Source organism: Myotis daubentonii, chromosome 16 (genome assembly GCF_963259705.1).
Source record: "Myotis daubentonii chromosome 16, mMyoDau2.1, whole genome shotgun sequence".
Lineage (NCBI taxonomy): Eukaryota > Metazoa > Chordata > Mammalia > Chiroptera > Vespertilionidae > Myotis > Myotis daubentonii.
Window position 1 is genome coordinate 5,249,214 of NC_081855.1, and position 21,551 is coordinate 5,270,764.

The following is a 21,551-nucleotide window of genomic DNA, read 5'->3' on the forward strand; positions in this document are numbered from 1 at the left end:
CGGTTTGGCTCAGTGGATAGAGCGTCGGCCTGCGGACTGAAAGGTCCCAGGTTTGATTCCGGTCAAGGGCATGTACCTGGGTTGCGGCCACATCCCCAGTAGGAGATGTGCAGGAGGCAGCTAATCGATGTTTCTCTCTCATCGATGTTTCTGACTCTCTCTCTCTCTCTCTCTCTCTCTCTCTCTCTCTCCCTTCCTCTCTGTAAAAAATCAATAAAATATATTACAAAAAATAGGTAGATAGCTCGACTGGTATGGATCAATGGTTGAGAGTCGACCTATGAACCAGGAGGTCACAATTCAATTCCTGGTCAGGGCACATGCCCAGGTTTTGGGCTCGATCCCCAGTAGGGGACATGCAGGAGGCAGCCAATCAATGATTCTCTCTCATCATTGATGTTTCTATTTCTCTCACCCTCTCCCTTCCTCTCTGAAATCAATAATAAAAAAAATTATAAAAAACAAACAAACAAAAGAACAGGTAGGAAAATGAGTATACAGAATTGGCTATCTTAGGAGTAATGGCTTTTTAACAGACATTGCAACTACCATTATTAATATTATAAAAGGATTTTTTGAAAGTCTGAGTAAGTTCAGCTCTTGCCATATCTTTGGGTGTAGTCATAATTTGGGCCAAATAAATGAAGGCATATCATTCAGAGGTTTAATTTAAAGCTCCAGGTATTAAATATCAGTCTTGTTTATGTGCAAGAGATTGAAATAATCAAAACAGGTTTTAAGGACCAAAATTAGTGCTATTCTGAAATGGGTCTTTTATACTTTATTTTATTTTTTCCAGTTGCTCTTTTCTTTGTGCCAGAACTGCATACAAAAAGGCTATTTGTGTATTAATATGCTATTTTTACTATACCCTTAATCGTGAAAGCTTAAATTAGTGAAATTAATTAGTTACTTATTTTTATATTCATGTCACTGAGACAAACCAATGGCAGGATACAAATTACCTTGGAAGTTCTCATCCTATTATTAATTTTTTTGCAATCTTATCTAGGTAGCTCTGTTTTTAAAAGAAAACTGTTTGGTAAATGTTTAGTCATCCATTTATACAGAAACTCTTTCCCAAATACTCATTCCAGTCTTCCCTCGTTTGTCAGGCCTAGACATTCATCTCTAGGAAATGGAGTAAGCCCAGGCCAGGCACAGCAAACACAGGCAGCATCACCAGAACTTCATAGCTAACAGAAACTTGTGGGTTTGAGTTTACAGATGTGTCAAATAGAAGGAAAGGCAGGCATCACATTATACAAGAAAACTTTAACTCAAGTATAAAGTTTTCCTTAAAACCTCCCTACCTTGATGCAGATTGTCACAGTCTAGATCTAGAACAGCCGTGGGCAAACTACGGCCCACGGGCCGGATCCGGCCCATTTGAAATGAATAAAACGAAAAAAAAAAAAGACCGTACCCTTTTATGTAATGATGTTTACTTTGAATTTATATTAGTTCACACAAACACCCCATCCATGCTTTTGTTCCGGCCCTCCGGTCCAGTTTAAGAACCCATTGTGGCCCTCAAGTCAAAAAGTTTGCCCACCCCTGATCTAGAATCATCCCATTACTCCTTTTAAATCATGTATAATATCTTTATTAAATATTGGATGGATACAAAATAATAAAATATGTGTAAGGTATAAGGAATATCAACCCGATGGAGAGCAACCTGGACACCACCTTCCAGGCTCAGGAAAAGGAAATTAACACTTTTGAACTTCCCATCAGCCCCTGCCATTTGCAGCACCTCCTGTCCCTTCCTCGCCCTCCTCCAAGGTCACCACCATTCTGAACTTTGTGTGTTTTTCTTTACAGTTTCTCCATGTATTTTGTGTACCCAGACAATACAAATAGTATATCAGTTAAATTGCATATTTAAAATTTATTTATTTAATCCTCACCTGAGGATATTTATATTATTGATTTTTAGAAAAAGAGGACGAGAGAGAGAGAGAGAGAGAGAGAGAGAGAGAGAGAGAGAGACCAATGTTGAGAGAAACCAACGTGAGAGAGTTTTGCCTCCCATACTAGCCCCAAGCGGGCATCAAATCCAAAATCTAGATATGTACCCTGACCAGGAATCAAACCCATACTCTTTTGGTGTCTGGGATGATGTTCCAACCAACTGAGCCACCTGGCCAGGGCATATTTGCAACTTTGGAAACATAAAAACATTGTTGGAGTTTCTTAATTCAAAATGTTCTTGCTATTCATTCAAGTTATTACATACATCTGTAATTCATTGGGTTTTTATTGCTATATAGTATTCTATTCTGTAAATATCCCCAGTTTATCCATTTTCCTGATGATGTACATTGGTTGTTTCCAGTGTTTGCTATTATAAGAAGTGCTGCTGTTGTTACCAGAGATTGGACTTCGGTTCAGGAACCTCGGTACTTGAGTTCTGGCTAAGAAAGAATTCAGAGCCAAGACTCAAACTGTAAGAGGAAGTTTATTTAGACAATCACAGAGGCAGAATAAGTGAGCTGTAGAAGGGGCAGGAAACAAGTTACAGAGGCAGACGAAGGGCCCTTGGAGCTCAAGGAGGAGAGAGGCAAGGAAACCAGTGGGGAAACCAGTGCTCCCTAGAGAGGGCCTTGCTGGTCCTCCATCCTAAGGGCTTTCAGGGGAAGTCCCAGGGGAGGAGCTCAATAAATATTTGTCACCTTTCCAGGTGTGCCCTTTCAGGGTCATGGTCTCCACTGATGGGTTGGCACCAGGGCAAGGGGTCATTTGTCATTGTAGCTGGTCCTAAGGTCAGTCACTTGTCTGGTTTTGCTGCTTTTCTGGGCCTGGAGCAGAAACACAACTGATGTTATCCCTAGGGGTTAACGCTAAGGGATTGGTCATGCAAGGGCCCACACGGAGTTGCATGAAGCCACTTTTTGGCCTCTTGTTCCTCCTCCAAGGGGGTCTACGCATGATTAGTGACATGCCACGGGAGGAAAGGTCAGGGGAGGGTCCGAGCGGCATGACCAGGGATATGCTGGGGAGGAAAGTCACTTGGGGGTGAGGTCCTTGTTTTCCCAGTTTGCCTTTGCTAGGCACCGGGGCCTTTCTGCCCTGGAGACCTTCTGTACCGGGCCCATTGTCCTTGCTCTCCTCGTGCCTGTCTGACTGCCCACCACACTGCTGTGAACATCTTGTGCCGTGGTGATGCACACGCCGAGGAGTAAATCCTGCTGCTCTCACGTTGTCGCTGCGACAGTTGACACTCCAGAGAGGCCCTGCCCTATCCCTGCTCTCCTGCACGCGGTGCCGGGAAATCGCGGGCTGTTCCAGTGGGATGGGAATATAATCCCCCTTCCCTGGCTGCCTCATGGAAGAAACCGTGTGACCTTAAGTCCCTTTCAGTATTTGGGAATTTTAGGCAGCATAACATTGCCGTAGACGTTTATAGGAAAATCGAGGACGGGCGCTTGAGCCCTTGCTCCTGGAAGATCACTTCCTGTGGTAAATGGGGCTCAGAGTTGAGTGACTGCACCAAGAACGGAGGAGCAGGCGAGTCTCCTGTGGAGTTTGAAAGCCCCCTTTTGAGTAATGGTTACAGACTTGCCTTTCACCTCCATTCCCAGCATCTCCCCACGCAGCCAGTCCAGTGTTTTAAATGCCCTTCTCACCTTCCTGTTAGGTGACACGCAGACGTAAGTGGGGCCCTGCCACGCGGGTTTTTCTGTAGGTATCTTTCATTAAAATGATACCGTACTTAAGTAAATAAGTAAAAGGCTAGATGGCAAGAGCAGCAGGTGGACATAAACATTTTTAAAAACCTATTTATAGACTTCTAATAGTCAAGAAAGACAATCTTATTTTTCTTTCATACCCTGAGACATAAAAATGTATTGCTAACGTGACTGATTTGGTTGTTTTTCTTTGGAGCTTACTGAAATGACCTAGACTCCTGCCTTTCTAATATGATTACTTATTTCTTACCTAGTTGAGGGCTCTAAACATTAGCACCCTCTCTTTACTGTGCGCTCCTCTCTCTAACCAGTGTGGAAAGGAGAGACCCTCTGGCTGCGCTGGCCCGGGAGTACGGCGGCTCGAAGCGCAATGCTCTGCTGAAATGGTGCCAGAAGAAGACAGAAGGCTACGCGGTAAGGGGTGTGCACCTGCTTCCCAGCAGCTCTGCCACTAGCCGTCCAAGCCCGTGTGTGTTCTGTGTATTCCTGTGCTCGTCTAGGCCAGTGTGCGTGGCGTTGCCATCCGTCAGGGCTGCCAGGGTTGCTGTTGTGCGCGCCCAGAGGTTTCCAGACGGAGGCCGGTGGGGTGGGAGCCAGTCTGCACTCCAGCGACCTCGCCGCATCCTGAAGTGCAGAACTGCGTGTCCTGTGGAAGGGCTCCTCCTCTTTGCTCAGAGGAGAGGTACCCTCCCCAGCAGCACCCAGCAGGCCGCTCCGACCTAAGGCACAGCTTTCACGGAATCCTCTTCCCAAAAGGGACCCTTTTCCTAATTCCCATCGAGGTCCTGCCTCGCTGAGCCCTCAGCATTTCTCTGCTAAGAGTTGTTTGCATTTAGTTTAGGAATTTCCGTTTACCAGGACAGTGTTTTCTGTGAAAGTTAGACAAGAAAGTAATATCTGATGTAATGTAAGCTTTTTTATCAGGAGCCGTCATACACAAAGATAAAGTGCATCAGCACAGTTTCGTGAACAGCCTCACTCACATGCGGAAATCCAGCACCGCCCGTCCCCAGCCCCTCCCAACGCCGGACACAGCTGTCCCCCGGTTGTCTCCCTCGGAGCTTTCTACAAAAGCACGCACCCCTACGTGCTAATTTAGTTTTGCCTGCATTTGAACTTTATAAAGTGAAATTTTAAACTGTAATATTGCACCTGCCATTTTGGGAGGATTTTGTATTTTAATGATCAGATGATCAAAATGAGATTTCTGCTCCACCATTGGTGGGGGTGTGCATGAATGCCGCCTCTGGGGAGGGAAGTATGTGTCAGGAATCTCAAAAATGAGTATGCCCTTTAGCTCAGGAATCGTGTTTCAAGAAAGTAACTGTGAATGCCTATGAAGATAGAATTTTGAACAAGTTGATTATAGTTTTATTTATTTAAAGTTATTTTTTAAAGAACTGGAAATAATACAGATTTCTAACTATAGGGGAATCAAGCTTAAAAATCTTGCTTTGTGCAAATACATTTAAAGGAACGAGAAAAAGTGTGCCCATTATATTAAGTCAACAGATTCTAAAGCAGTATATTATGCTTCCAATTCTGTAAAAGTAATTTATCTAAATGTTATACTAACATGAACAGCGGTTATCACTGGATGAGTACTTAAATTTTATTCATGCTTTCCTGTGAATTTTTCATTATCTGCAATGAACATGTAAGTTTTTAACAGAAAGAAATATTTTAATTGCAACTTTTTAAAGGAAAAAAGCCAGACCCAAAAGGTTACATACCATATGGTTTCCTTTATATGAAATGTCCAGTGTGGGCAAAGTAAATTAGAGGCTGAGGGAGGGAGGCCAGGAAGTGACTGGGCACAGGGTTTCTTTAGGGGTGATATAAATGTTCTGGAATTAGTGATGTTGGTTGTATGACCTGTGACTGTACTAAACACTACTGAATTGTACATTTTAAAAGGGTAAACTCACCTGGCTGGCATGGCTATGAACCAGGAGGTCACGGTTTGATTCCCGGTCATGACACATGCCCGGGTTGTGCACCGGGCCTCTAGTACAGGATAATTAAACCAGATCTTTCTGAGGAAACTTTGAAACTGGAAGAACAAGGCACCTTAAGGCATCACAGTGTGCAGAACGGGCTTGGGGGCCTGCAGGGTAGGCCCGTCCACCTCTCTGCTGGCCACTTCATAGCCATGTGGCAAGTCAATTTTTATAACAGCATCTTTTTAATTAAACTATAAACATAAATGACTGATAAAACTTTTTCAGAAAAAGTGACACTTTCCCTAATAATGTCCTTACCCTGATTTGCACATACTATAACTCAGAATCTTTTCACTTTGGCCTGGCCCATCTTTTTAAAGACTGTAAAAATGAATGTTTTATATCATCAGAGCTCTGCCACTTGAGGTAATGAAATAGAGGAATGTCTGGTACACTGGATTTAAGTCCTGCAACCACACGTTTCATAAATGAGCTTGATTGGAGCACAGCCACCTGGTCGCTCACTCATTGCCTGTAGCTGCTTTTATACTGCAACTGTACGGGAGTGTAAAACTATAACCTTTAAAGCCAAAACTCTCCTCTACCTGGGCCTGTAGGGAAGTTGACTGGCCCCTCCCTTAGATAAATATGTGCACAGTATCTCCTGTTGTTCACATCACATTTGGTTCTTGCATCTCTGATTGTAAGAAGCAAATGTTCAGATAGCAAGAGACTTAAAAATTTATCTGAATTCGTTTGGTTTCTGTTGCAAGAAATGGTCTAGGAGGGGCTAGCGCTCACAAAGGCATAAGTAAGTTATCTTGGAACCTGCTTTTAGCCAATTAGCTAGGAGCTACATATTCTTCCCTGTTAGAGAAAAAAGCAGCCTTTGTATTCTTCAAAGCAAATCTTATTTTGCATCTGGAAAGAGCACCCATGTAGCTGGCCAAGTTCTGTTTTTCTGTCTCCGCGTTCCCACAGGCGAGCACTCGCACATGCGCGTCCAAGGGCAAGCGGCCTGCGCGGTGCAGGCCATTTGGGGCTCTAGTTGTTTTCTTTCTGGAGACAGGCCCCTTGAGAACTACATGCACAATTCAAAGAATGTAAAATGCTTTGTTTTCTTTATTGTCATGAAAGTGGTTCTCTTCTGACCTCATCATAAAGATAGATTCTCAGTAAACGTGAATGTCCTTACTGGCCTCTACTCTGCTGAGGCCCCTTTTCACCCACCGTCTCAGCTTCTGCAGCTGCTTATGACACACAGTGATTTAAGCAGACATTTTATTTATGTAGACACTTTATTTATTTTTTGTATTTTTATTGAGTTCAGAGAGGAAGGGAGCGGGAGAGAGAGATAGAAACATCAGTGTTGAGAGAGAATCATTGATTGGCTTCCTCCTGCATGCCCCACACAGGGGATCCAGCCCACAACCCGGACATGTGCCCTGACCAGGAATCAAACTGTGACCTCCTGGTTCATAAGTCAACGCTCAACCACTGAGCCACGCCAGCCGGGCTGTGTAGACATTTTATTTATTTATTTTTTTAAATATATTTTACTGATTTTTTACAGAGAGGAAGGGAGAGGGATAGAGAGCTAGAAACATCGATGAGAGAGAAACATCGATCAGCTGCCTCCCGCACACTCCCCACTGGGTATGTGCCCGCAACCAAGGTACATGCCCTTGACCGGAATCGAACCTGGGACCCTTGAGTCCGCAGGCCGACGCTCTATCCATTGAGCCAAACTAGTCAGGGCTGTGTAGACATTTTAAATGGCACGAGTTATTGTCGTATATGCTAAGGCAAGTAGAGTTTATTTGGAAAGTAAAGATGAAAGGCTTTATTTCGCAAGCTGTGGTGGACGTACCATCAGCTCTTGGCAATCCATAAATCCACTCAGCTGTATCTCCTGAGCCCCATGCTTATGAACCCCTTTCCCATTCTCCGTTGTATGTGCACGTATGAAGCTGTGAGGAATACTAAAGGGTGTGGAAATACCAGTGAAGTTGTTACACAGCGGACGGGGGAGATCCTCCCACCTTCCTCTGTGGCACAGGCCAGAGGAGCAGCCCTCACGGGCGTGCACAGCTTGAGCTGACCAGTCCGCCTCTTCCCAAGAGTTTGGAAGGAGAACTGGGAGCATGTGAAACTCAAAGGCTAACACAGGCCAAATAAACAAGGTTTAAGTGTATGTGGGCCGCAAAAAACCAAAAGCTTCAATTTTCATAGAAATGTAGGTTTATTTCAATAGAAACCTGCTGAATACAAAGGGCTGAAATAAATGAGTCATCATTAACATAAAATAATAGAACATTTTAATAAAAATTAATATTTTTTTGAACATTAACTTACCAGACACCGAATAACTGCACAAATTAATAAGTGTAACGCAAATAAACCTATTTTTCTTGTTCTCCGAAAATGAAATATTTCCTGTTGCGCACACCAAACAAGTCAGTCCAAGACTAATGACGTGGCCATCGGCTGCTAAAATATTTGCTGCTAGTATTAGTGGAGAGAAATGGTGCACCTGCACATAAGGTGTGTAAGGGGAATGAATGCAACACGATTATAGTAATCAGTCATTAGCGAACGTTGTAGTTTGTATTTTAATAACTAGAGGCCTGGTGCACGAAATTTGTGCATGGGTAGGGTCCCTGGGACTGGCCGGCGATCAGGGCGATCAGGGCCGATCAGGGCCTTCCAGCTGCTGGCCAGGGCCTTCCTTCATTCCGCACTGCCCCCTGGTGGTCAGCACACGTCATAGCGAGTGATCGAACTCCTGGTCAAACTCCTGGTCAAACTCCCAAGGTGACAATTTGCATATTAGGCTTTTTAATATATAGATGATGTATAACTGGATATTGTAAAAATTAAGTTATGAAATTTTTATTAAGATGTTTCTTACATACCATTATGTTGGCCATGGGCCATGAGTTTGACATGCTTGGTCTAGAACAGGGGTGGGCAAACTTTTTGACTCGAGGGCCACAATGGGTTCTTAAACTGGACCGGAGGGCCGGAACAAAAGCATGGATGGAGTGTTTGTGTGAACTAATATAAATTCAAAAGTAAACATCATTACATAAAAGGGTACGGTCTTTTTTTTTTTTAGTTTTATTCATTTCAAACGGGCCCGATCCGACCCGCGGGCCGTAGTTTGCCCACGGCTGCTCTAGAACATAGGACTCAGAGGCTGTTGGCAGCTTATTTCTCTACAGGAGAGTGAGTGACAGGCCTGAGATGGCTGTCCTCACAGAGGCTGTTTTCAGCGTCGGCCTTGATTGGCATCTGCTAACTTGGGTTTTAGGAGGGTGTCCACCACTCCCAACACGATGAGAGCGGCACACTGGGCCTGACTGGGTGGCACAGGGCGTGGTTTACGCAGAGCACCAGTCTCACCGGGAGGCAGTCTCTCCAGCTCGGCTGCCCTTGGGCGGGTGCTCGGCTGGTGCTGGGATGTCCCTTTATGCCTCTGTCTCTCGCTGTCTTTGATCCTGTGTCCATGTCCTATTCTTTCCTTTCTTGTTTTGGTTCCTCCAGTATCTTCCTGAGAAAGGACTCATGGAAGATAAAAGTTTATGACTTTGCATCTTTATTTATCCTGACACTTGATGGACTCATTGGATAAAATGTTTTAGGCCATAAAGTATTTTCCTTTATAATTTTGTAGGCGTTGCCCCATTGCCTTTTAGTTTCCAGTGTGGCAGCAACAACAGAATCATCCCAGTCCTTTGTGTGTAATGTGGTGTCTCCAGGGCTTGCAGGCGACCCTGGCTGGTCCACATTCTAAAACTCCAGGGCGATGGGCCTCGTCCGCCAGGCCCTCGCTGCACCTCCTCAATAAGATAACTCATGACTTAGTTTTCTTAAATGATTTTGTTGGTGATTTCTACTGTTTTCTTTCCGGAACTCCTCCTAGCCTGGTCCTCTAATTATATCTCTTTTCAACTTTTTTCCGTTTCTTTGTTTTGCAGTTTTGTTTGAGACACTTCCTTAACTTCATCTTTCCAAATCTATTAAATGTTTTATTTCTGCCATCATGTTCTTGTATCATTTTAATTTTTAAATCTTTAATTGTGGTAAAATAAACATAACAAAATTTACCATCTTAACCATTTTTAAGTGTACAATGCACTAGTTCTAAGGATACTCACATTGTTTTGCAACAATCTCTAGAACTTTCTCCTCTTGCAAAACTGAAACTCTGTACCCATTAAGCAACAACTCCCCGTTCCCTTGACAACCACCATTCTACTTTCTCTTTCTATGAAGTTGACTACTTTAGGCACCTCATATATATGGAATCATACAGTATTTGTCCTTTTGTGACTTGCTTATTTCACTGAACATAATGCCCTCAGGGTTCATCCATGTCATAGCACATGTCAAAATCTTTTTTTAATCCTCACTGAGGATATGGTTTTGATTTTTAGAGAGAAAGAAGAAGAAGGAGAGAGAGAGAGAGAGAGAGAGAGAGAGAGAGAGAGAGAGAGAGGTTAGAGAGATACATCGATTGGTTGCCTTCTGTGTGCACTCCAGCAGTATCGAACCCACAGCCTAGCTTTAGCCCTGACCAGGAATCAAGCTTTTGGTGTACAGGATAACACTCCAACCAACTGAGCCAATCTGCCAACTTTACCTGGAAGTCTCAGAATTTGTTAGACCTTAAACGTATTAACTCTCAGCCCTGACTGGGTGGAGTGTCATCCCACACACCAAAAGGTAGCAGGTTCAATTCCCAGTCAGGGCACATACCATTTCAGGTTTGATCCCAAGTTGGGGTGCATATGGGAAGCAACCAATCAATGTTTCTCTCTCTCTCTCTCTCTCTCTCTCTCTCTCTCTCTCTCTCTCTCTTTCTCTCTCTCTCTTCCTTTCTTTCTAAAAAAGAAAACAACAACAAAAAAACAAAAAAAAATACCAATAAGAAACATAGCCTTGCCCTAGCCAGTTTGGCTCAGTGGATACAGCATCGTTCTGTAGACTGAAGGGTCCCAGGTTTGACTCCGGTCAAGGGCACATGCCTGGGTTCGATCCCCAGTGTGGGACTTGCAGAAAGCAGCCAATCAATGATTCTGTCTCATTATGGATGTTTCTATCTCTCCCTTTCTCTTCCTCCCTGAAATCAATAAAAAAATATATTTAAAAAAAACACATATCCTTGAGTGAGGATTTAAATATATATGTACAAATACATACATATACATATACATATACATATACATATACATATACATATACATTAGGGGCCCATTGCACAAATTTGTGCACCTTGAAACGAACTGTGGGCCGCGAGGCTGGGGTGAGCATAGGGGCGGGGCTTGGCCCATCCTCCATGCCCCCACCCTGCCCCTCCCACCATGGCCCCTGGTCCCCTGTCTGCCAGCAGCTCTGCTCCCACTGCCGCCACTCCCACGTGCTGATGGTGCCGGCCCCACTCGCACCCACTGACGGTGTGGAGCGATTGGGGCCGGTGCCAGCAGCGGGTGCGAGTGAGGCCTGGGGCTGTCAGTGGGTGCGAATGGCAGCGGCTGCCCCGATCACTCCTCAGGAGCAGGGGGAGGCGGAGAAGCCCTCAGGGGCGATTGGGGCTGGCAGCTGTGGCTCACACCCATTGACAGCTCTGAGCGATCAGGACCAGCTCCAGCGCCGGCTCTGGGTGCGAGCGCCGGGCAGGACCATGGCGCACAGGAGCAAAGAATTTTCAGTAACCACCAGATGCTCTCCCCGATGACAGCCACCAGCCTTGATCTGGCGCCCCATTCACCTGCTCCACTATCCTGCCCCTGCCAACACCCGCCATGTTCCGCGCACGCCCCCTGGTGGTCAGCACACGTCATAGTGACTGGTGGTTCAGTTGTTCCACCGTTCGGTCTATTTGTATATTAGCCTTTTTAAAAATATATAAATATTCCCCAACTTCTCCCGAATATTCTGAATCTTTATTGATTCAGAGAGGAAGGGAGAGGGAGAGAAATACAGAAATATCAATGATGAGAGAGAATCATTGATCAGCTGTTGCCTGCATGTCTCCCACTGGGGATTGAGCCCACAACCCAGGCATGTGCCCCTGACTGGAATCGAACCCAGGACCCTTCAGTGCTCAGGCCAACACTCTATCCACTGAGCCAGACCAGCTAGGGCATATTAGCCTTTTATTATATAGAATATATAGATATACATATATTTTTTAATCCAGAAATAGGACAGTCGTATCAGATTACTTTTGGCATTTGTTGAGCAATCCATAAGGTGTTTTCTCTTTTAACCCATTTATGAACTATGTATGTATTACATTATATGTTAATTTCCTCGTTGAGGAACCATTCTTAGATTCCTGGGGGCAGAATTCCAACTTAGTCATTGTACGTGCTATCTAGTATGGCATATTGTTCCTGGGGGAATCTCTGCTAGTAATAAAGGGACTTGCTTTTGCTTGGTTTAGGTGTGAATGAAGTTTTGTGTTAATAAGACCTGATTTTTTTGGTTATAATGTTAGCAAGCAAAAAAAACCAACCAAACAAACCCTATCACGTGGACATAGCAAAAAAAGTTCAGTCGTGTTTGCCTCCTTCTCCAGCACGCCTGGGGGATCGGCTCTCTGCCAGGAGGTACCTGTCACACTCTGGGGCACAAGACTCTGACGCTGCCTCTGAGAAATGGCAGCCTGGACTTTCCTGAAATTTTGCCTGGGAGAAGTTGGGGAACCTCTCATTTAGAAGTTTCTATTTTGCCTGGCCAGTGTGGCTCAATGGTTGAGCATCAACCCATGAACCAGGAGGCCACAGTTCGATTCCCAGTCAGGGCACATGCCCAGGTTGCAGGCTTGATCCCCAGTAGGGGGCATTCAGGAGGCAGCCGATCAATGATTCTCTCTCATCATTGATGTTTCTCTCTCTCCCTTTCTCTTCCTGTCTGAAATCAACAAAAACATATTTTTAAAAAATGGAAGTTTCCTGTTACCGAGAAGTGACGGCTTACATTTTCCTTGAACCGCATGCCCTTTGTATGAATAAGCCTTTGCAAGGACCGCCTAGTTACACGGAGGGAACGCGGGTCCCACGTGGTGTCCCGGGACCCAGCACGCATGACCCAGACGGCCGGCGCTGTTGGTGAGGCCCGCTGGGCCCGAGGGGGGCGTCAGTGTGTGGCCAGCTGATCCATTGACATCCGAGTGAGGTGCGTTGAAGTCTCTTCCTTTGATTGTGTTTTTTGTCAAAACATTTCATTTCTAAGAGTTTTTGCTCTAGATATTTTGAAACCAGACTTAAGGGTTTGTGGCTCTTACATTTTCTTGGTAGGTTTTACCTTTTATATCGGTTAAACCATTTGACTAAAAGTGTACATGTTTATACTGATATCACTGTCCCATTTCTGTCCGGCTTTTATCGCGTGATGCATCATTATACTTTATTCAGTCTTTCCTGCGTTGCTTGCTGTAGGTGTGCTTCTTATAGTTTAGCTTTATGTGTAACCTGAAAATTCCTCTAACAGGATTTAGCCATTCACATTTCTTGTAGCTTATTAGTGTATATTTTGTCTTATTTCAGCTACCTTATTTTATTTTTTAGTATACTTTTTTTTAAACATATTTTTAAATATATTTTATTGATTTTTTACAGAGAGGAAGGGAGAGGATAGAGAGTTAGAAGCATCGATGAGAGAGAAACATCGATCGGCTGCCTGGCTGCCTCCTGCACACTCCCCACTGGGGATGTGCCCGCAACTGAGGTACATGCCCTTGACCCGAATTGAACCCAGGACCATTCCATCCGCAGGCTGACGCTCTATCCACTGAGCCAAACCGGTTAGGGCAATTTTTTAGTATACTTTTATAACTGGTTTTCTTTTTCCTGAGTTTCTCACCTACCTGGTGAGGCATGTGGTTGAAGGTGGGGAAGCTCAGACATCCTTGCCTAAGAATCTGAGTGGCAGATGGGTGATCATGTGAAGTTTAAAGCTACAGTCAGTTCTTATCAAATTGGAGTATTCATTTTCCATCAAAATCAAAGTTTTAACATGTAGAGCTAAAGAAGCCGGTGGAATTAATGTCAGTGGCATTAGTATCTTCACCTCCCTCCGTCTCCAGAACCTTTCCATCTCCTCTGGCTGAAATTCTGTCCCCATTCAGCATACCACCGCCGCCCCCTGCCCCCAGCCCAGGCACCTTCCCTTCTGCTTCACTTCTGTGAATGTACTGATTCCAGGGACCTCATCTGAGTGGAGTCACACAGCATCTGGCCTCCTGTGTCCAGCCTATTTCACTTAGCACCGCGTCCTTGCGGTCCATCTGCACTGTAGTCCCTCAGCCATTCAGCACCCTTGTGGGTCCTCCTGGGTGAACTTACAGCAGGGCCGCCCCAGTCTCCCAGAAGCACAGCTCTGCAGACCACTCACCACCGTGGCTTTGAAACGTCGCACGGCCCTGCAGACTGAACTAGACCCATGTTTGCAGTCTGTGGGAGGGTCTCCTTTCTCACATGGGAAGGTAGCTGCTCTGTTTTTCCTCTCTGTCTCAGTGGTACAGAAGGCAGTCCCCTCCACTCCACCCCAAGCACCACTACGGGAAGGCCTGGGAGAGCAAACCCTCCATGGCCTGAAGGAAAGGGAGAGTGTTTGCTCACCCAGGACGGGGCTCCAGAGTTCTTTAAATCATAAAGTAGGCGCTGAAGGACCGGAGGTAAGAGGGGAGCAGGCAGGAAGCAGGTTGGAATGGAGGCTGGGCCTAGGCTGAGCAGGACAGCAGGGACCCCACCCCTCGCCCTGAAGGAGTGGCTGTTGGTCAGAGGCCCAGCGCCGGGCACATCTGGGAAGACCAGAATCCCGCAGGAGGGCTCAGCCCAGCCACCCTGGAGGCAGAGGGAGTCACTGACTGCTGAATTCTAAGGAAACGCTGGGGAACTGAGGGCGGGACCTGGCCAGCTTTAGAGAGAGCAGACTCCACTTACAGGTCTTGACACGAGTTAGCAGAGTCTTCTGCCTTGAGATGACTATTTAAAGGAAAAATCGGCATCCCGATGTGGCCAGGGCACACACTTTTCATGTGTGTAGAGCAGGGGTGGGCAAACTTTTTGACTCGAGGGCCACAATGGGTTCTTAAACTGGACTGGAGGGCCGGAACAAAAGCATGGATGGAGTGTTTGTGTGAACTAATATAAATTCAAAGTAAACATCATTATATAAAAGGGTACGGTCTTTTTTTTTTTTTTTTTTAGTTTTATTCATTTCCAATGGGCCGGATCCGGCCCGCGGGTCGTAGTTCGCCCACGGCTGGTGTAGAGTGTTAGGTGTCCTGCCAGCTTCAGGAAGTAAAAGCAGGTTTCCACATGGAGCCGGGTGAGAGTGTTTCTCCTGAGGCTGATTTCAGAGCTTTGTCTTCTCCCCACTCCCAACCCCCTCCCTCCCCTCTCCGGGCCATTGGCCAGCGAGGCCAGCAGCGGGCTGCAGTGTGGCGCCTCCGCCGCCAAGCCCCTCTCCGGTCCTCTGGGGCGATGGGCCCAGAGTTCGCTCAGTGCTCTCAGTCCCCCAGGACAGCATGAGGGCTATGTAAGCAGTCACAGCCTGGGAGCATCTGCAGGGTGTTTGTGCTGTTCTCTTATTCATGAAATGTTCATCTGGGAAAAGACGTTATCTAGCCACAGACGTATGACTTCAGAGACTGAATCCCGTCTTTCTGGGAAGTGGGAGGTGAAGATTGTCCAGCATAAATTAAACTTGGTCTTGGAACTACATTCTGTAGAACAAATTATTTAGTTTTCATGTGTTGTAACTGGACAGACAATGGGTCCATACTGCCTGTGACTACTCGAGCCAATTAAGCAGAGACAGGGTTGAATCATATATGAGCATTTATTCCAATATTGCCGGCAGTATGGGAGAGGAGCAGGTTAGCCACAGAAATCTGCTCTGCAGCCCTCGGTTAGCCAGCTGCTTATATGGCAAAGGGCGTGTACAGATATGAAAAGGACTAGGGGCCTTCACAGGGCTTGGTGATGTGCAAGGGCTGGGGTTACAGGGGAAACAGTTAAAGGGAGTGCCAGGTGGGCAGTGAACAGGTAAGCAGGCTGGAGGTCTGCAAAGGCCTGCGGGTGTGCAAAACGGACTGGGGAACTTCAAATGGCTGGCGACTGTGGCTTCTGCAGCTCAGTTGTTCATCTTTCCATGATGACAGGCAGCTCCAAATGGGGGGAAGGCTGCACCTCCAGGGCAGCTGCAGCCAGGGTAGAACGTGCCCTTTTTAATCAGAATAAACCAATCCTGCTAACAGAGCATGGCGCATATTTCTTACAGTTCTAGCTGGTTCCCCAGCGTTCTGTTTCTGGCCCCTTGCAGTATTATTTTCGTAGTAAGCACATCCAAAAATATGGAAGCGCTGTTTCCCTTAAAACAGATTCTCCCTTACTAAAAATATTCCAGTTGGAATGCTGGAGCATCAGAGCGTGGACAAGAACCACGCAGTTCTCTGACCTCTGTGGATCCTCCTAGGAACGTGTAGGGAGTGAGCAGCCATCATGTTGTGGGGTGGGGTGTCTAACGTACAGGTGGGGGACTCTTCGAGGCCAGTTTGGTAGAAGCCGGCGTAATTCATCCCACGTGTGTGCAGAGTCGTTACAGACGACTGGAAACAGCGTAGGCAGCCCGTCGTATCCATTCTGCGATGATCTTTACGTGACCATTAGAAGGGAGCGAAGTAGCTGATGGTGAAAAATGAGCTAGTATTTCTTGACTATTCACCATATGACAGGTGCTGCTCCAGATGCTTCCCATGTGACTTGTGCATGTAATGTGCACTGCAGTCCTGGGAGGGGCCTGCTCCATGCCCACTGTACCGGCGAGGAAACCATGGCATGAAGAGGGTATGTCAACGATCACACAGGTACAACTAGGAAGTGATCGCCAAGGTCTGTCTGGTTTCATAATCCATCTCTTAGTCTCTGAGCTTCACTCGTTCTGTGTGTTGTGAAGGCCCTATCATTAGATCTCCTAAGTGGAGGCAGAAAGCAGGATGCGTGCTACCGTTTGCATAAAAAGAGGAAGGAAGTGTGTGTGTGTGTGTTCGCGCAGAGGGGTGCTGTCCCATGTGGTAGCCCCTAGCCACATGTGGCTCCTAAGCCCGTATAAGGTGGCTTACTGAAGTTTAAATTTTACTTAATTTAAGCTAATTTTAATATTAAAATTAAATATTGGCTAGTGGCTATTGTATCAGACGATGCAGGGTAAGGCTTATATGGAAGAGTGCAAAAAATCATTGTATCTTGTGGTTCTCAAACTCTAGCAAAAGCTCTGCAGATACTGTGGTTGGAAGACAGGTTCCACGCTGCTCATTTCAAAACCACTCCTACTCGCAGCTGCTTCATTAGATGAGGAGACTGAAAGCCAGAGAGTGGGCCCTGCCTGAAGGCGCAGTCACAGCTGCTGCAGGGGCAGGCGAGGGCCTGGGAGGGGGCGAGGGCCTGGGAGGGGGCGCTAGGCAACTCCATCTCTTCCTCCCCAGAGGGATTTGCCTCTCAGCTGCCAAGGCTGTATTCAATCAGATGATCAGCTCAAAGGAAACAAAAAACAGACTTTGCAGTGTTTTCAGGCCTCCACGTTCCAGACTCAGGCTTGTCTTGCCCCGCCTGCTCCACTGTGTGGTGAGCCTGCGCCAGGGACCAGGCTGCGTGACCGTGTCTGCCCCTGGGCACCGCGCAAAGGCCAGAGGAAGCTGGTGGCTGTGGTTGCCCACTAAGCCACGATTGGCTCCACCTTCCGCCTGGAGAGCTGACCTGGGAGTTTCCTTCCTGTTTCCTTGGGTGACTGGTGAGAGATAGAGCATCTCAGCTAGGAGAAGGTGGGTTTAGGGTGCTCACGGATTACTGGGCCTAGAAAGTGGGTGATGGGATCATTCTAGGATGAGTGGAACCAGCATATCTTCATGACCTTTTTTAGAAAAAGTCAGGCAAGATGAGAGTCATGGGACCATGACCTTTTTTAGAAAAAGTAAGGCAAGATGACAAGTGAAAATAGTGAAAATGAGGTCATCAACTCAACAGAAAGGCTGTGGAGGAAAGCAGGCGGAGACAATTGCAGAAGAGTGTTTTTCCAGAATCTGGGGCGCGGCCTGGGTCTGACCTGGGGCCTGGCCGTGGCAGAGAGTCTTGGGAGCCAGGCCGAGGGGCGCAGAGGCTGCTCGGGCAGCTGTGGAGGACCCGCGTCCCCAGGCTGAGCACTCATCTGTGGGCGGCGCGAGGGCGCTGGCGTGTGTGTGGGCCTAACTGGACGGTTTAGAAGGCGTCGGACGCGGGGCAGTTGCAGCGAAACCAGACCAGGGAGGAAACGGGGGACCCCAGTGTTTGTGAGGAGAAGAAGAAGGAAGCGGGAAAGATACAGCTGCAGCCACTCTTCTGATGGCAACGCCCTGTGGGTTCTGCCTCCAGGGAGGGGTTGTGCGGCGTCCGCCTGCAGGTCCTGAGACGAGCAGCCATTGTCGTTAAAGAGCTCCATCCACAGACTGTTCTGTCCTTCCCTCGGACTCACTCCTGGTCCTCACCACGGGTGTAAGTGGGGCTGGGCCCACTCTTTTTCAGGCCTCAACCCTTAATTCCTTCAACGGGGATCAAACGAGGAAGAATCATTTTTTTAAAGTAAATTATTCCGCCGAAACTGGTTTGGCTCAGTGGATAGAGCGTCGGCCTGCGGACTGAAAGGACCCAGGTTCGATTCCGGTCAAGGGCATGTACCTGGGTTGCGGGCACATCCCCAGTAGGAGATGTGCAGGAGGCAGCTGATCGATGTTTCTCTCTCATTGATGTTTCTAACTCTCTATCTCTCTCCCTTCCTCTCTGTAAAAATCAATAAAATATATATAAAAAATAAAAAAGAAATAAATTATTCTAAATTAATCTCTAAATTTAATGCAATTCCAGTGAAAACCCCAACAAGATGTCTTTATTCTTGAACTTAAAACAAGTGAAAATTCACCTGGAAAGACAAACCAGTAAGCACAGCCAAGGTCGTTCTGAGAAAGAGTAACAGTGAAGGTGGGTGCCCTCGGGCGGCCGCGGAGCTGCAGTGGAAAGGCCGCCCCCTCCTGCCCGCTCTCCCACTTTCCGTTCCAGGATGGAGAGCACAAGTCGTGCCTTAGGCCTGAGCGGGGCCTGTAGCTCGTGTGTAAGAGGAGAAGTTATTTCATTAATTACATTGAGTAGGGCCACATTTTAAAAATTCTTAATAAATAAGCAGAAGTTTCTAGACTTGATGAAATAACTGATTAAAGCGATAATATGAGTAGGGTCAGAAGAGGAAAGGAATTTCAAAGCAATTAATTCCAAAGTAATTTGCTTGAGGCACAAAAGGTTTCCGTTCTCCCTTTGCAGCCAATGAACAAGTTAAGGGAAGTGCAAGGAAAGTAACCTCAACTCAGAAGTTAACTGTAGCTGATTGAGAAACTACCCCACAATGCAGTGGTGTGGAGAGACCGCGGCGCCTCTTTCGCTCACAAATCCGCAGCTGAGGCCTGACTCCCCTCTGCCCGGCCCTTGCCCTGCCTGGGGCCGCTCACGGCTCGAAGCTGGACAGTGGGGGCTGACCAGGCTCTTTTCAGCAAGCCCTGCCCTTGGCGGGCGGACATCCACATACGAAGCCCAGGCTCCCCAAGAGGGGGTTCAGGAGTGTGGTCATTCCTATTACCTCACCCTGGGAGTCCCCAACTTCTCTGCCTTCAAGTGATCGCTGGGCCAGCTTGGGTCCCAGAGGAGCTGGGAGATTTCAGAGAACCCAGCACCTCTGACCTATCAGAGGGGAATGTGAAGGTCGCGGCCTGCCTTTCCAGCACATTCTTAATTGCAGCTTCCTTCCCTCATCTATTGTCAAGTCTTTACTTTTCTTCCTCAGACCTATTTTTGGGAAAAAGAAAACCAAGAGGGCACTACCCCAGGGTCTGTTCCAACATTGAAACATACAATTATTAAGATTCTTATTAATTACAGGACAATAAATGACATTAATATTTTAATAAGTATTACTTTTCCTAATTAAAAGTAATACATGGTCATTGTAGAACAATTGGAAAATATACACAAAAAGAAGATGAAGAAATAAGCTTAAATGTCATCTCATTTGCATAGGTTCCTGATTCTGGCGGAGGCTGTTTCCACCCAGTGTTGGTGTTTCCAGGCAACAAAGGCAAATCAGATGAGCCTTGTAGCAGCAGATGCTGTGGGCGGTGGGGTTTGCTTTGCTTCTGTCCAGGGCGCTAGCTAAGTGGGCTGCCTCTGCACTCACCCTCCGGGGCTCTGTCCCAGTCTCAGCCTTCCTAAGGGAAGGTTCTTGGGTGGTCAGGGTCATGGTCGGCTTCCCAGCGCCCTTCAGCTGGCCTCGGCTCAGGGAGGGCCGTGTTCTGTCTCACACGGTTCCTCCTAAGCACTCTGAGAGACGGAGCCTGTTGGGAGATGCTTGGAATGGTACCTTTTTTTTACATACGAGACTTCCTTTCCCCAGAACTTGCTCTCACTCAGAAATATCTCGGAAGTATTTATATCCTAAGAAAGTTAAAGATAATTTTCAGTGAGTAACTACCATCTCCTTTGGGAAAAGAATCAGCAAGTTTCTTTTTCTCCTCCCTGTGCTTTTTCCTCCCAGTGACCCTTAGAGCACACAGTCCCATAGCAGTAGCGTTCTTTGTAACAGCCCGTTCAGTCCCTACGATGACCAGGGTCTGCCTGTTTTTCTTTTCTGCTTCCCTCCTCCCTTCTTTCCTCTCTTTCCCCCTCTTTTTTCTTCCCTTTCTTTTTTCCTTCCTTTCTCCTCTCTCTCCCCCCTCCCTCCCCCTTCCCTGGTTGAGGGGTGACAGCAGTGTGCTGCTCAGTGGGTTTTCAGGAGGTGAGTGTGCCCGCATCGCTAGCGTCAGGGTTAGAGACAGGACTCTCCCTACCCAGCACCCTCATCAAGGAGGACAGCGATCAGTCGGTTTTATTCAGGAAGCTAATTGAAGACACATCCTTGTCGAATGCTTTGTTGACTGTTGTCCATTTCCTCTGTTATTCTTTTGATGAACCCTGCGATTCAGCTGCGTGGGAACTGGGAAAAGGAGGGGATCCTATGAAGCCCTCGGGTGTTCATGTTCTTCTCCTTCCTTCTGTCCTGAGTCAGGCTGCATCGTGAGCGTTGAGGACCGTTGCCCAAAGCTCAGCAAGACTCACAGCCGCTCTCCACGTGTGCATTCCTTCCTGCCGGGGTTTCCTTCGCCTCCCTGGTCCATACTGGATCTCAGCCCCCTTCTCTGGGCCGCACCCCCCTGGATGGGTTCAGTGCAGGGAGACTAGTCGCCCAGAGCTGGTGGGCTGCTCTGGCTGCCGCACGTCCCTGGACTGTCCGCATGGCCCGTCCACAGGGCCCCTGGGAAACGCCAGCCCAGGACGCCAGCGCCCTTGGTCCTTGCTGCCCCTTCTCCTTGCTCAGTGCGGCTCTCCCTGCACCCCTGGGTGTGCGGATGAGAGTCCAGAATACCGCTCAGGTCATGGCAAGACAGGTCCACAGTGACCAGTAGTTCAGATGATGTGCAGGGAGAGAAAGATCTGGTAAAGCATGAATCATCTCCTCTCTTCCCTGAGCCTTACAGAACTGTGCTGCCGCGCCCGCTCGCTGCTCATTCACCACAGCGAGCCTTGGCGCTCCCCAGCGTGCCCTCCACGAGCGCCGAACAGTGCGGTGCCCTGCAGGCTGGCCTTCACCACCCACCGCGTTTGAGGCGCCGCAGGCGCACACACATTTGCATTGTCCAGGCAGCTGTGTTGACTTGGGGATTATTGAACGCTTGTGTCCAGCTAGAATTTTAGAGATTTTCAAATCTCTCTGCTTCAGGAAACTCGCGATGGGGTTGCTGCGCTCAGAAGTGAGAGGGAGAGGTGGTGGGTTGGTTGGCATGTTG

At 47.2% G+C, this 21,551-nt stretch overlaps 1 protein-coding gene across 3 annotated transcripts in view; it reads left to right on the plus strand.

Annotated features, from left to right (window-relative positions):
- The window catches only part of SPECC1 (sperm antigen with calponin homology and coiled-coil domains 1), a 184,632-nt gene that overhangs the window by 137,990 nt on the left and 25,091 nt on the right, over window positions 1-21,551 (plus strand). For all 3 annotated transcript variants that reach the window (XM_059668459.1, XM_059668460.1, XM_059668461.1), the window contains one exon: window positions 4,007-4,109. In XM_059668459.1, coding sequence (XP_059524442.1) covers window positions 4,007-4,109 — 103 coding nt within the window. The remainder of the gene's footprint in view (window positions 1-4,006; window positions 4,110-21,551) is intronic.